This window comes from Rutidosis leptorrhynchoides, chromosome 2 (genome assembly GCF_046630445.1).
Source record: "Rutidosis leptorrhynchoides isolate AG116_Rl617_1_P2 chromosome 2, CSIRO_AGI_Rlap_v1, whole genome shotgun sequence".
Lineage (NCBI taxonomy): Eukaryota > Viridiplantae > Streptophyta > Magnoliopsida > Asterales > Asteraceae > Rutidosis > Rutidosis leptorrhynchoides.
In genome coordinates, this window is record NC_092334.1 from 624,695,758 (window position 1) to 624,712,918 (window position 17,161).

Here is a 17,161-nt window from a genome sequence, read left to right on the forward strand (position 1 = left end):
TACACATAACCTGTGTATAAAAATCATTCTCTCGATACATAACATTCATTTCGATTTCATTGCTCAACATGGTAACCGACCTTAACATATAATGCGCATAAATAATATCCCCAAAACAGAACATCTCGTCTGTATAATATATAAACTTCGAAGTACTAAACACCACGCCCACTAGCTCTTCCGTATAGTGAACATACTGGGTAGGGGTGCTAAACCCGGTAGCTACCTTTAGGATTCGCGTGAATTAGGGCCATACCCGATTCTAATTCTTAGGTTACCAAGCAATAATAATCAGGTGAAAAATATTCACATCAATTGGTGGCAATTATCATGTCCACATAATTCAATAATTATCCACAGAACTTCTGTCAGTATAATAATTCATTCGAGGAATATGTTGCTTGTGTCTATCTAGTCAAACATTTATAAAAGCATCTCAGTCCAAAAATATAGATTTCAAATGCATTTAATAAAGCAGTTGTAAAAACAACGCATGTATTCTCAGTCCCAAAAATGTAAAGAGTAAAAGGGAGCAAATGAACTCACTATACGATATTTTGTAGTAAAAATATGCATACGACAGAACTGAACAATGCAGGGTTAGCCTCGAATTCACGAACCTATATTCAATCATGTATATTAATACATGTAATGGTAATCGAACAAATATATATATATATATATATATATATATATATATATATATATATATATATATATATATATATATATATATATATATATATATATTAGTAATTTTATTTGTTATTTTATGTCATCTGTTTTATTAATAACTTAATTAGATATATTTATCTTTATATAGATAATTAACATTTATTACAAAAGTATTAATATGGTTAGGTTTTATGTCATAAATATATTTTTATATAGAAAATCTTTATTTAATATATTAATAATACTAATAATAATAATAATGATAAAAATAATACTAATTTTAATAAAATGATAAATTTAAAAATAATGATACTTTTAGTAATAATGATAATAATAATAATACTTTAATAATAATAATAATAATGATAATGATATTTGTTAATATTGATAATAAAAATATTAATAAAAATAATACTAATAGTAATAATAATAATAATAATAATAATAATAATAATAATAATAATAATAATAATAATAATAATAATAATAATAATAATGATGATGATAAAAATAATAATAATATTAATATTAATGAAAATACTACCTCAATAGAATAGAATTTCAAGAATAATGCTCCTGCCCAAGTTCGAACCCGTGACCTCTCGTTCCCCGACAAACCCAACCATCCCTCTGCTCAAACATTTCCATTTTAATTCCTACACCAATTCTATTTAACCCATATCATTTCCGCTGCTACTTCTTCTTCAATATTAACTTCATCATCGTATAATCATTTAACATTATCATCACATATATCACCATTGTTTTCATCATATATCATCATCATCGATTATTATTTATGTATCACAGAATCATTGATCATCATGCATCAATATCATCAATTATTTTCTTACATCCTAATATCTAAAATTATGTTGTTGGGTCTCACTGGCGACAAGAAACAGCAACCCAAATCCAACAACCCAACTAATTTATTTAGTCCAACAAAGAAAAAAAATAGCTCATTTATGTAAAAGAAGCCCAACTAGTAATTTCAAAAGGAAATAAAAACGGCCCATGTTAATAAGAATGAAATTTGGTTTTGGTATAATCTCAATAGAAGGATCGAAGACTGATTTAGTGGGGGGGGGTTATTAGTTTGGTCTTTGTCTGCCATAAAAAAATATCATGATAAAGGAGGTAATCTACCTCATGGTTTTGTAAAAAGAAATACACATACGCACACAATAGCTTCGAAGGATTTGAATGAAATATGAAGCAGCCCTTATAAACAATAATTAATAACTTGGTGATAGTAATCGATGGTGGAGGTGGTGTTATTGTATAACGAAAATCAAGGTTGCAGGTTTTATGGAGTTTGTTGGTGTGTGTTGATGGGTTTGAGGTTTCTTGGTTAATAGCGAAACAAGTAGCAGTAGCAAGTGTACCAGGTTTGTGTGTTTTGTTTGGTCATTCACGAATAAGATATAGTAGAGAGAGAAGAGATTAAAGGTGGTAGAAGGTTGGTTAAACGTGACATTTTACAACAGATATAGAAGGACATTCGTAGCGGTTGAGAGTGGTTTCGATTTGGGTTTTGGTCTCGGACATCAGAAAAAGAAAGGAATAGCAGTAGTAGTTGAAATTGTTCGCTGGTGGTTAATGTTGTGGTGACAATGATGGGTGTCGTGGCGGTTTGAAGGTGGTTCTTGTGGTGGTGTACAGCCGTGCCCCATCTTGATTCGGTTGACGAACATAAAGGAAGAAAGAAGAAGCACAATTGAAATTGGAAGTGATGATTTGTGGGTTCACGAAGGAGTTTAGAGGAGAGAGAGAGAGAGAGAGAGAGAGAGATAGAGAGAGAGATGGTGAATGTGAGGGTGGTAATTAGCGATGGAGATGGTTAACCGGAGATGGAGAGTGTCGAGCATTAAAACAAGGTGGAAGGGGAAGGTGATTATAGTTCTCCTATCTCCCTGATTGTATATTATGTATATAGATACATAGGATTATGTAAGTTGATTGAAAAGAACCAAAAGTGCACAGTATGCCAATAGTTAAGCCATCGGTTTAATTGTCTGCACTTCATTTGTTTGTATAATGAAAATGAATATAGTGGAAGACATCAAACAATCGTAAATATTATAATAATAATAATAATAATAATAATAATAATAATAATAATAATAATAATAATAATAATAATAATAATAATATCAATTGAAAACAAAAACATGTGAATTGAAAATATATCCGCCGACAGTTTTGGTTATAATATTATACGGGCTGGATTTCGTGCTCCATTGATAAACAGTGGCGGATAAAAGTGTTCAGAAAAATCCCATATTTTTAAATTAACTATATTTATTTATTTTGGTCATTATGATATAAAATTCGATCATTAATTATTCACTCCCAACCCCAAGTAAAATATAAAAAGTTTTAAAATTCAATAAATAGTTCCTAAATACATTTTTAATAAGCCTAAAATTTATATTAATCATTTTCGGATCACCGTTTATTTTAAAATCATATATGTTTGAATTTAACTTGTTTAATATCAATCGGAATATTAAACGAGTATTACAATCATCTAATATTTATTTTTAAAATACTATATCAAAATATAAATATAATTTAAATAATAAGTATTATAATATCCTATTTTTATTTTATTTTACATAATTAATTTTAATTACAACAATATATAATATTTAAAGTTATATTTTCAAATTATTATATTTATATATCCATATATATTTAAATACACACAAATCTATTGACAATTATCTGTTCGTGAATCGTCGGAATTGTCGAAGGTCAATTGGATATATGAAACAGTTCAAAATTTTTGAGACTCAACTTTACAGACATTGCTTATCGTGTCGGAAACATATAAAGATTAAGTTTAAATTGGGATTATCACCAAAAAGCCCATTTTTTTTACCTTTCTTGCGTGAGAGCCCAAAAAATTAAAAAATTGCCAATTTGCCCTCGCAAGGAGCAAGGTGCCTTGCTCCCTTGCGCCTTGCGTCCTTGCGACCTTGGTTTCACATGGGAGCAAGGAGCAAGGTGCCTCTTGCTCCCTTGCTTCCACCTGGGAGCAAGGACGCAAGGTGCCTCTTGCTCCCTTGCTTCCACCTGAGAGCAAGGTGCATCTTGCTCCCTTGCTTCCACCTGGGAGCAAGGATGCAAGGTGCATTTTGCTCCCTTGCTTCCACCCGGGAGCAAGAGGCACCTTGCGTCCTTGCTCCCAGGTGGAAGCAAGGGAGCAAGAGGCACCTTGCGTCCTTGCTCCCAGGTGGAAGCAAGGGAGCAAGATGCACCTTGCGTCCTTGCTTCCACCTGGGAGCAAGGAGCAAAGCAAGGAGCAAGGTGCCTTGCTCCTTGCTCCCATGTGAAACCAAGGTCGCAAGGACGCAAGGCGCAAGGGAGCAAGACACCTTGCTCCTTGCGAGGGCAAATTGGCAAAATTTTTTTTTTTTGGGCTCTCACGCATGAAAGGTCAAAAAATGGGCTTTTTGGTGATAATCCCGTTTAAATTAGGTCGAAAATTTCCGGGTCGTCACAATGGGCTCGAATCCATAGAGATGAAAAAAATAATTCAAGACTCCCTGATAATTTCGGGTTGATAGTAAATCGGGTAATTGCCCTGGAATTAATCGACTTGCAAAGGGAGTCAGATACCCATATATAACACACACACAAAAAAAAGTTACTATATTTTCGTGTTGATAAACCTTGCATACCCTTTTAGGGGTAGATTTGTCAATTTTGTAATTTGTAAGTAGCCACATAAACAAAACTTGTTCTTATTTTACATAAAATTTAAACATATATGCCTCGTCTATTTTTTATCGGAATTTTTTTTTAAAGATTATTTAATTTAATTTTATATCCCATTAAAGCTAAACAAAAAGCCTCATCTATATTAGATCATAAATTTTTTAACAAGTAGTATTTAATTTTAGATCATAAAAATAAAAAGTTATTGTTGAGATTTAAAGGTGGTACAGATATGTAAATCTATCATATGATTTAATTAAATTAATATGCGCTAAGCCAGGTGTGGTCTTCATGATTTACATATGATTTAATTAAATTAATATGCGCTAAGCCAGGTGTGGTCTTCAAAATGAATGAGCTAAAGTAGCGTACCTTTTCACTCTTCAATAACTTTAATGCCTTCACTTGAATTACAAGTCCACATTACAAGACTCGACAATAAGCAAAGTCCAAATATCATTTAAATACTTTACATCACTTTTGCTTTTAGCCGATATGGGATTAGTGATTTCTTTTATTTTTCTTTTAGACAATGTTTTAGCTTAGTCTTTGTTATCATTTCTTTTTCGACTTCTGACATATTTGGGTATCTTAAGAGTGTTGTATTATTCTTTTAAAATATGATTGGTATTCGGGATTCGTGGTAACAATATAATATATAAAAAGCGAAAAGAATAATATTTGACTTTATCTAAGGTGCTTCTGGAAAGATAATTAGAATTAGAAACCCTTTTTTTGGCCCATTAGTTAAATCTACTCTGGCTATCCTTTCAGATCATAGCTTAATCTTCTCACTTAAATATACGTAGATAGACCAAAAAGGTGCGTAAAATCCAGTTATTTGTTGTAGTGCAACATATGTTGGAAAATAAAACAGGAAATATATAACCCACCTTTTCAGTGTTTAGGACCCAATCTTGTGATCCTGTCCACTTGGTTATGAGTTTACTTAGCTCTGGATCACAAAAACTGATCCATCGTCTTGGTGTTTGCAACACCATTGACAGCTAGTCCACCAACAACTCATAGATTAGCCGGCAGCTTGAAGGGAGTGCGAGTATTTTGATGACCGAATTGATTGACTCCCATCGTTTTAAACGTAACTAAAGGTTTATATATACATTTTATTTTCATGCAGAACGTATTAAAGACCCAGTCTCAAACTCAACCATTACGGATGCACGAGTGGTACCTTTTGTTTTCTAACATCTGACACATTGTTTGTGTATATCTTTTTTGTAGCAGTTTTGTATAAAGATAGATTCACTGAAGAATTGATGATCACCCTTGATAAGTAATCCTCTATTACCCATAACAACTACTTAATGCTAAAAATCTCATGTAATGGGGTTGGATAGCACCACCGAGACATTGCCTAAGTGGTATAAGCTCTGGGTTAGATCTGAGTCCCAGTTGGCGCAGATTCGAATCTAGGGGAGGTTTTCTCAAGGATTCTGATGTGGTGAATAAAGGTGTATGCCTTAAACCATTCGGTTTAATTTAAAGCACAACGGGTACCTTATGCGACAATGGTGTGTGAAGAGTTTCCTCCTAACGCGTGTGTGGATGACAAATGAGAGCATTCGATGTCGAAATAGCCGTTTAGAAAAATGGGGTTGGATAGCAGGCAGTGTTGCAGATGGCGGTCTAGTCGGGTGACAATTCTCGATTGTCAGATTTGGGGAGTAGGCCGACCCAACTAGGCCCACGTCGGTGGTCCACGGGTCACAATATGTCAAAAATTGGATTTAGTAGTTCAAAGTGATTTATTCGGTCAAATTTGATCCACGGTCAATCAACCATTTGGCTGTTTAGTTCCTACAAGGTCACGACCAAATAATTTTTACTTCCTACAAGGTCCTGGCCAAATAATTTTTGACTAGTGATTTACAATCTTGATAGCATGTCAAAACATGTAATTTTGCTATTGAACAAAACATGGTGGATCTGTTTGGAATGGGTAATTGGGTTGACATGAAACGCTAGTGGTTGAAAAATATTTTCTATAGATAACTATTGTGTCAATATATTCCCATATTGCGTCAAATACGGGATTATGGGAATCATTACCAATATTTGTACAAAAGTAATATTCTTGTTGGTGCATAACGTTAGTCTCAAGTTCATTATGATATGCGGTGTGTAATAATATACGAGTTAATATGCGTTAAAGTTTAAGTTACACTCCTGGAGTGCAACCGCACGGATGCAGAATGCATCCGTACGGGTCCATTGGGCAACAGCACGGTTGCATCCTGCAATCGCACGGTTGCACGTGTTGTATGTATTTAATTTCAACTTCGGGTTCATTGTTAGGGTTACGAACTCTAAACCTTCCCTAGCCGTGAATTCGATCTCCAGAGGTTCTAGCACTTAGTTTTGGTGATCTTAAACATCCTAAAGTCTATTAACACATTAAGATCATTGGTTGGTTCTTTGTTTTTGATATAAAATTCAATATTGACTTATTCCGCACTCGATATTGAAGTCTAGATCAATTAATACTGTTTACTCGATCCTACAATTCTGAAGATAATTACCAAGTCATTATGATTACAAAATTTTCATATTTCTATGATATTCTATGTATTAAATTCACAAATTACGGAACATTGACCCATTAGATGTTAGATATAAGGTGAATCGGCTCATTTGGTAAGTAAACGGGTCTTAAACTCTCAACGTTTTGCGTGGGTGGTTAAGTCCTCATTGGGCGATCCCGTACCGTTGTTAAAAAAAACACAGACTAGCCAAAAGCTAGCAAGTACACGAAACCAAACAACTCTCGATTGATCGAATCAACATATACGTTAACAGCAAAACTAACAACCCTTACAATAACGCCACACAACTCGCGAAATACGGGCCCAATCACACGCTAAAATTAACTAGCTACACGACAACTCAATATCCACGAGAAAGAAAAAAGTGAAATAGAAATACGAAAAGAACTCGAATAATCTTCATCAAACCTATCGACCTCTTTCATGCTATCATCCATCACATCGACAACTCGAAGACACCAATTGAAAATGTTAAAGTATTTGTTACGCTTCATTTTTTTTGTTAGAACATAGTCAACAAATGATGTTTATTTAACCCTTTCAGCCTTTCTTGATTTTTTATATTATAAAAACGAGCCGTTAAGCATTTTGGGTCATGGGTTCGAATCTAAAACGTTGAAAAAATTAATTTACTTCGTATGACTCTACGATAATTTCGGGATGCTAGCAAATCGGGTAATCGCCCTGAAAGTAATTGGCTCACCAAATGAGTCAGATACCTACATAGAGTATAACAAAAAATTACTTTAATTTCGTGCTAATAAACCTTGCATACATTTTTAAAGGTAGATGTGTCAACTTTGTAAATTTGTAAATATTCATGAAAGTTGTCTCTAGGAATGGCACCCGCAGGCGACGGGCACGGATCCTTAATACTCGTGACCCGCCCGTCAAAATTTTTCTTTGCCCGCGGGTACCCATTTACCCGCCAACGGGTAAATTTTTCTGCCTGTACCCGCGACCCGCAGGTATCCGCAACCCGAGGGTTTACAAAATATGCACTTCTAACTAATAGTAGTCACGGATACCTACTACCCGCGGGTAAACCCGCAAATAATTATGAAAATATATTTAAAAAAATACATTATATAATATATAATTAAGTATATGTCTGCGGGTAAACGGGTATACCCGCGGGTAGCTCTAACGGGCATCACAGATTGACGGCTCGGGTTTTACCCGCGACGTGTATGAAATACCCGCGACCCGCCAACGGGTACAAAATTTTACCTGACCCGCGCCCGCGAGTACATTTTTCATAAATACCCGCCCATCACGGGTACCCGCGAGTCACGAGTTTTTTTCCGCCCATTGCCATCCCTAGTTGTCTCTCATATGTTCCATATTTGTCAGTTTTATTTTATTTCAAAAGGGTTGAGTTGTACATGTTTTTTATTAAAATCATTCATGTATCTTTAATATTATCATTATCATTTCATTTTAAAGCCCAACAACAATTTTATTCACAAACCCAACTAATTTTAATGGATCAAACCCATGAACCAAGATCCAATATTTATTATTCACCCAAGGTCATTAACGTTTATTATTCAATATCCAATTGAGTAAATTAATCGGATTGATTTTTTTACGCCATGGAGAATTCAAATTTCGATCGGCTTTGCACGAATGTCGGAGTTAAAATGATCAATCAAATCACTTTTCCCACAAATTAAGCACTTAAGCCTTAAACTCTCTGTTTTCTAGACAAAACTCCGTTTTAGGTTTGATCAAATGTCGCCTTCTAAAGATACGAACAAATCATCGACCTCAAAGAGAAAATCGACAAGTGCACAAGAAAATATTGAATTAGAAAATTTAGATCGAAGAACAAATGTATTTATGATTCACCCTTGGAAGGCTAGACAAAGAAGTCATAGGTGTTGGAGAAATAGAAGCAAGAGCTAATTGTGTTTCCATCCTTCTTTAATGTTAATCCTTCTAATGAACCATTTTTAATTGAAGCTCATGTGTCAAACACTGTCAGATAGCTAGAATCTATACTGACACAGGAGCACGGGGCAGAGTAAATGTTGAACATTGCTTCTTACAATTGCCGGCAGGAGTTAGAAAAATGATGAAATCGACACTAATACCTTTAGCTGGATTCAACAATGAGTCAACATGGCCAGTCAACTTTATTACGTTAGAAGTGGTTTTGGGCAGAATACCATTTCGAAGTATAACCGACATTGAATTTTTCGTCATAAAAGCATATTCAGAATATAACATAATCCTAGGATGAACGACAATGCAGAAATTTGGAGCAATAACGTCAACTGTTCATGGAATGATGAAATTTCCAACACCGGTCGGGATAGCCACAATAAGAGTAAAAGAATTAGAGCCAGTCGAGTGCTTACAAATATTCAAGCCGGATATAAAAATAGTTGTCAACGAAGACGGAACAGTGTTTTGAATAAAAAAATTTCGGAGCAAAAGACATAGGTACCGAACACATTGAGTAGTGCAGGCAAGGATGCAACGTGTAAAATTTTGGCATCATACATAGATATATTTTCTTGGGAAGCATCAGACATGACTAGAGTACCAAGAGAAATAGCGCAACATAACTTGAATGTTAATCCAAATTTGACATCGGTACTACAAAAGAAGAGAGAAATGGCACTTGAAAGAAGTCAATTCTTAGATAAGGAGGTGAAAAAGCTGGTCGAGGCAGGAATAATGAGAGAAATAAAGTACCAAAACATGGGTAGAAAACCCTATAATGATCAAAAGTTCAGATGAATTTTGGAGAATGTGTTTAGATTTCAAGGATATTAATTAGGCATGCCCAAAAAACAATTATCCTTTGCCGAAAATTGATTCGAAGGCAGAATCATTAACAAGATTCAAGTATAAGTGTTTTCTTGATGCCTATAAAATGATATCATAAAATTTTCATGCGAAAAAGGATGAAGATAAAACTGTGTTTCATACTAATGGGGGGATATTCTGTTATAACAAAATGAAGTTTGAACTAAAAGATGTGGGAGCAACTTATCGAAGAGTAATAGACGAAAAATTTTAAGGGCAAATCGAGAGAAATGTGAAAGCTTATTTCGACGATGTTGTTATTAAAAGTAATATAGAGGAACAGTTAATACTTAACATAAAAGAGACGTTGAATCTTTGAAGAATATCAACATGAAGCTTAATCCGTTGAAATGCTTGTTTGACATGGAGGATGGAAATTTTTTAGGATACATGGTTACTCTGCGAGGGATAAAAGCTAATCCTAAGAAAATTCACGTAGTAGAAAATACGAAGTCGCCAAAAAGAAATAAAGAGGTACAAAGTTTCAATGGAAGGTTGATAGCATTAACAAGGTTCTTGTGAAGAGCAACAGAGAGATTGTTACCTTTCTTTCACACTCTGAAAGGGTGTTTAAGTAAAAAATGATTTTGTCTGGACGACTAAGGCTGAAGAAGCTTTCCATGAAATGAAGAAATTCCTAATGTGTGACGACCCGAAAATTTCTGACCAAATTTAAACTTTATCTTTAAATGATTTAATGTTTTCGACACGATAAGCAATGTCTGTAATGTTGAGTCTCAAAGTTTTGGAACTATATTCATGTAATCAATTATTCATTGACTGTTCTCGAAGATTCACGAACAATATATATATATATATATATATATATATATATATATATATATATGATTTCAAGTTATTTAGTAAACGATAGTAACATTCGATTATTGATTCGATTGATATTTAGATAAGTTAACTAAAACGCTTAAGATGAACCAGTAAAACACTAATTTGCTACAGTATTTTCGAATTGCTACAGTACCCGAAAATGTATATATGTATATGTATATACTACGAGACGATTATTTATAGAAGCAAATAACCAAAACACTTAATTGATTAAAGCTACACTTCGAGTGACATAGTTTATCAATGAAATTAAGTTTAATTTTTGATAAAGGTACACGTCGCGTAACGAAAGTACTAGTTTTCTAAGCTCACGAAAATGCATTCGAGAAACCGGAACCGGGACATAAGTCGAGTGACAACGTACGAGTCAACAGACCAAAAATTATAAATCAACTATGCACGTGAATTTAATATATAATTAATTATATAAATTAAATATATTATTATTAAATTATGTCGACAAACAAAACGTTAAAACAATGTGAGCTGTAAATCCTCCCCATGCGATCGCATGGGAAAGGTGCTAGAAGGCCATGCGATCGCATGGCAGTCTGGTACTGGAAATGTCCTATAAATTCAATCGATTTCAGTTTGTGAGAACCATACATCCTTCTATCTATCTCTCTGTAAACATATATAATTATATATATTATAATTAAAATTATTATATGATTATTATTATAAAGATTATTATTAATCTTAGTATTATTATTAAGTTGTATTATTATTATTAGTATATTACATAAAATACTACGACGAGGTCTTGATTGAGTTATTTCAAAACGGGTTTTATGAGCAGGATAGAGCTAAGGAAATTATGGGTTATAGCTATGAAGGTTATGGGTATGGTTCGTGGGTTTTGCTCATGAATCAAACTAGTGTTTATCATCCCCGTTGCGTCTACGTGCTTTCCTGCAATATTGAATCACAATATTGATACGTGAGCATTCATATCTTATCTTTTATATATTGTTAGTGTATCCATGTCTAGTGCTCGAGTATATATGTTTATACATGCTTGTATGCTAAATTTCTTCGTTAAACAGTTTATGATGAATCACGAATTAAGTATATATATTACTGATAAAAGGTATATGATACGCATGTTTTTGGAAAGCTGGCGAAAAATCAATAACTTTTCATTTAGAAATCGTGTAATTTCGATGAACGAATTAAAAGATATGGTCAACTGAATTATGATTGACGTTAACTGGAATTGCTTTTGAATCTGCAATTAATATTTAAACAACCTGTTATTGATAAATTGGGTTTTTGAATACTATTAGCCGAGTAAATGGATTCTTAAATAAGGCATGTCTCGTTTTGTTGAACAATTGTCAAAATTGATTGTTTTATCATATTTTAAAGCCTTATAAAAACCATAGTTTAATTTTACAAGAATTGGAAAACTATGTGAAATGTTAAAATGTTTCGATTGCCGTGATCATTCAACTATAGTATTGAGTCAGATTGATTTTTTGAAATGACTTTTGATAACTTTTGTATGTCGATCTCGAGCATTAGGATTTTGATACACTATGACCTGACCTAGCTTAATAGACATTTATTGACCAACATATGTTCTCTAGGTTGAGATCTACGGTTATTTGGTATTCCGAGTTTCGGTCACATTTCGGTGAACGACTTTATGTGCTGCTAAGGTGAGTTTCATTTGCTCCCTTTTTAAATGCTTTTGAAATCTATATTTTTGGGCTGAGAAGACATGCACTTTATTTTAAACGCAATGGATACAAGTACATACTAAATTCTACACCTAGTTTGAACCGAAAATCCCTTAGCTTTGGTAACTAGTAACTGCAGGTTATAAGAACTGGTGGGCGCGAATAGTGGTATATGGATCCATAGGGCTTGACATCCCCGTCTGTTCCAGGTATAGAAACCCTAGCCTGAACTATAAAACAGACGTATACTATTTGAGTTTAGTACACGTTGGTTTGCGTGTATTGTACATGTTGGTTGCATGTATGTTAAAACAGGGGTACTTATTATATATACGTTAAAGTTTAGTTACCAGGGTGCTCAATCTTGTAGAATATTTTGATAAACGTTTCTGGATGAAACAACTGAAATCTTGTGATCCACCTTTATGTACAGATTATGCAAAACATTAAAACTATGAACTCACCAACCTTTGTGTTGACACTTGTTAGCATGTTTATTCTCAGGTTCCCTAGAAGTCTTCCGCTGTTTGCTTATATGTTAGACAAGCTATGTGCATGGAGTCTTACATGGCATATTTTTCAAGGAAATGTTGCATTCACCAAATCATCACCATGTATCTTATTTTGACTGCATTGTCAACGGAAGTACTATTGTAAACTATTATTTACGGTGATTGTCTATATGTAGAAATCATCAGATGTCGAAAACCTATGATTTAAATATTCATTTATGGTGTGCCTTTTCAAAAGAATGCAATGTTTACAAAACGTATCATATAGAGGTCAAATACCTCGCAATGAAATCGATGAATGACATGTTCGTCCATATGGATTTGGAGCGATTGTCACATAATGGAACTGCCAAAATTGACGGCACCAATTGCCGGGGAGACATTAACCGTAATCTGGCAGCTTCGCAAGAAACCATAAGTTCAGTGTTGACGGCAAAAAGAAACAAAGTTCAAATGCCAATTTACTTTCAGCAAGCACTGCAAAATGGAAAACTAAATTATCCGGAAATGGAGAAGTTAATATATGCATTAGTACATACTACTATACGTCTGCGAAGATATTTTTCAAACACATCTGGTTAGAGTCTTAACTGATCAACATATTAAACAGGTATTAACGAGGCCTATAAATTCCGGAAGATTAGCAAAATGGGCAATTGAGTTGGGAAAGCACGAGATAAGTTTTGTTCCCGGAAATTCGGTAAAAGGACAAGTGTTGGCGGACTTTTTAATTGAAGTACCAATGGCAGTTTCGAAGCAAGAGATGAATCAATGCAAAAATATTTAGAGCTGGTAAAACAAGTCGTAAAGAACTTTGAAACATTCGAAATTTAGCAGATACCGAGGAATAGAAATAAAAAGGCAGATGCATTAAGCAAACTAGCATCATAAATATATGATCATTTCACAAAAAAGGTAATGGTTGAAGTCCTGGAAAAGAAATCTACGGAAGAGGATGTAATTATGGCAGTAGTAGAAAAGGAAGAAGAATGTTGGATGACCCTTTGCTATAAGTATATAGTGGAGGGAATTTTTCTGAAAAATAGCTTGGATGCTAAGAAGATGCATATGCAGGCACCAATGTATTGTATTCAGGATGGAAAGCTTTATACAAAGTCATTTTTGGGACCAAACCTACGGTGTGTGAGTCCATTACAGGAAAACAAACATAGTACATGAAATGCACGAGGGAGCTTGCTCAACGCACTCAGGATACATGATTGTGGTAAACTAAATTATAACAATGGGACACTTATGAAATCATCAAATACCATGAAGCTGTCAAATCCGCGTGCCAGTAATCGGTCGGCTAGGCATGAAATGGTGCCGATCAACGCGGCTTGGCCGTTTAGCAAATGGGAAATTGATATAGTTGGGTCATTCCTTAAAGAAGCTGGAAATGTAAATTTTTTAGTGGTGGCCATCGACTTTTTTACCAAATGGGTAAAAGCAAAACCGTTGAACACTCTACCGACAAAAAAAAGTTTAAGTTTTGTGTGGGAAGACATAGTATGTCGATTTTAACTACCACATGATATTGTCACTGATAATGGCAAACAGTTTCAAGCAAATCCGTGCAAAAAATGATGCGATGACATGGACATCAAGCAAACCTTCACATCTGTCGCACACCCATAAGAAAATAAACAAGTAGAAGTAACAAATAGAGATATTGTAGGAGGAATAAAGGATAGGCTAAGGATGGGAGGATGAATTATCGCGTGAGTTATGGGCACATACAACGACAACAAAAAGATAATACAAAAGAGACACCATTTAGTCTTGTTTATGGAAGTGAAGCAGTCATTCTGGCAGAAACCAGTATGCCCACTTTTAGGGTAGTAGCATATAGTGAAGAAGCAAACGAGAATGCAATAAGAGAAAACTTGAATCTGCTAGAAGAAAGAAGAATCTTAGCTTCCGTAAGGCAAGCGGAGAACAAGCAAAAAATTGCAAAGTATTACAACAAATAATTCAAGTTGTTGGCATTTCAGCTAGATGACTTAGTGTTACGAAGCAATGAAGCTAGTAGGGTTGAAGACATAGGAAATCTGATCAAGATGGGAAGTACCATATAAAGTCATTGGCATCAACGAGCATGGAGCATATCAGTTAGCTACGCCAGCCGAAATACCATTACCACGCCGATGGAATGCAGTCAATTTGAAGAAATATCATGTGTAAAACGTATGTTGTCGGATAGACTGATCACCTATCCGGCAATAGCAAAATTGACACAATTTCAAATGTAATTTTTAGGGCAAATCGCGTAATCGCTCTGGGACTAATCGGCTCGCAAAGAGAGCCGGCTACCCAGATATAAAAAAAAAAATATTTTCGTGCTAATAAACCTTGCATACCTTTTTAGAGGAAGATATGTCAAATTTCTAAATTTGTAAACTAAAAACTATTATTCATGACCCACACCATAACAAAATGTGGGACATGGGTTCGAATCCAAAAAATTTGAAAACATTAATTCATGACTAAATAATAATTTCGGGTCGCTAGCAAATCAAGTATTCCTGGATTAACCGTCTCTCAAAGGGAGTCAGAAATAAATCAATATATATAATCTCGAATCAATTAATGTTTATAATAAGGTTTTAGTTGTTCACGGTTAGTAGTACCGAAATAAATCAATATATATTATCTCGAATCAATCCACGACCCAGTGTATACAAGTCTCAGACTCGATCACAACTCATAGTATATATATTATTTTGGAATCAACCTCAACCCTGTATAGCTTACTCGAGCATTACCGCATAAAGCGTGTCTATGGTTATTCCAAATAATATATATAGATGACGTCGATATGATATGTCAAAACATTGTATACGTGTCTATGGTCTATTAAGATTACTTAATATATGTTAGAATACATGTATAATACATTATAATTTAATTAAGTTATGGTTAGTATAGATTTGTTATAAAATTTTCGTAGCTAAAACTTGTAATTTTAACCAATTTTGTTTTACCCATAATTTCTTTGTTATAAATCCGTTTTGAGTGAATCAATTTGCTATGGTTTCATAATGAACTGAAATTTATGAAACTAAACAGAAAGAGTATAAGTTTATAGTCAGAAATACAGGTTACAAGTCGTTTTTGAAAGAGGTAGTCATTTCCGTCGAAAAAACGACATCTTGATAACCATTTTGAAAAACATACTTCAACTTTGTGTTTAACCATGATTTTTGAATATAGTATCATGTTCATATGAAATATCATTTTTCCATAAAACAAACTTCAAATTCAAAGATTAAGATAGTTTTTATTTTTCCAACCCAAAACAGCCCCCGGTTTTACTACAACGGCGTATGTCCGGTTTTACTGTGTTCTTCGTATTTCCAGGTTGTAAATCATTAAGTTAGCTTATCATATAGATATAGAACATGTGTTTAGTTGTTTTTAAAAGTTAAGTTAGAAGGATTAATTTTGTTTGCGAACAAGTTTAGAATTAACTAAACTATATTTTAGTGATTACAAGTTTAAATCTTCGAATAAGATAATTTTATATATATGAATCGAATGATGTTATGAACCTTGCATACCTTTTTTAGAGGTAGGTATGTCCATATTATAAATTTGTAAGTAGCCACCTAAAATACTCTAAATCTTCCTGAACTTTAAAAACAAAACATGTTTCTATTTTACCAGTAGTGTATGTGAATTTCGTAAGAATAAATAAATTACTTTATTTTCTAACCAAGGGGTGACGACAGAGTAGTTAAGCCTACTACAAAAAAAATGTGGGTCATGGGCTCGAATCCATAGAGCTGAAAAAAATAATTCAAGACTCCCTGATAATTTCGGGTTGATAGTAAGTCGGGTAATTGCACTGGAATTAATCGACTTTCAAGGGAGTCAGATACCCATATATAACACACACAAAAAGTTACTATATTTTCGTGCTGATAAACCTTGCATACCCTTTTAGGGGTAGATTTGTCAATTTCGTAAATTTGTAAGTAGCCACATAAACAAAACTTGTTCTTATTTTACATTAAATTTAAACATATATGCCTCGTCTATTTTATATCGGAATTTTTTTTTTTAAAGATTATTTAATTTTATATCCCATTAAAGGTAAACAAAAAGCCTCATCTATATTAGGTCATAAATTTTTTAATAAGTAGTCCAAATTATTTAATTTTAGATCATAATAATAAAAAGTTATTGTTGAGATTTAAAGGTGGTCCACTTTAAAGTTGGAGATATATAAATCTATCATATGATTTAATTAAATTAATATGTGCTAAGCCCACATGATTTGGGCTAAGAATATGGTCTTCAACATGAGCTAAAGTAGCCTACTTTTTCACTCTTC

At 33.7% G+C, this 17,161-nt stretch overlaps 1 protein-coding gene across 1 annotated transcript; it reads left to right on the forward strand.

The window, feature by feature from the left end:
- Positions 1-14,097: 14,097 nt before the first annotated feature.
- On the forward strand, positions 14,098-14,798 carry LOC139890069 (uncharacterized). The gene is made up of 2 exons (XM_071872973.1): positions 14,098-14,334; positions 14,520-14,798. The coding sequence occupies exons 1-2, from the start codon at positions 14,098-14,100 to the stop codon at positions 14,796-14,798; spliced, it is 516 nt and encodes a 171-aa protein (XP_071729074.1).
- Positions 14,799-17,161: the final 2,363 nt, after the last annotated feature.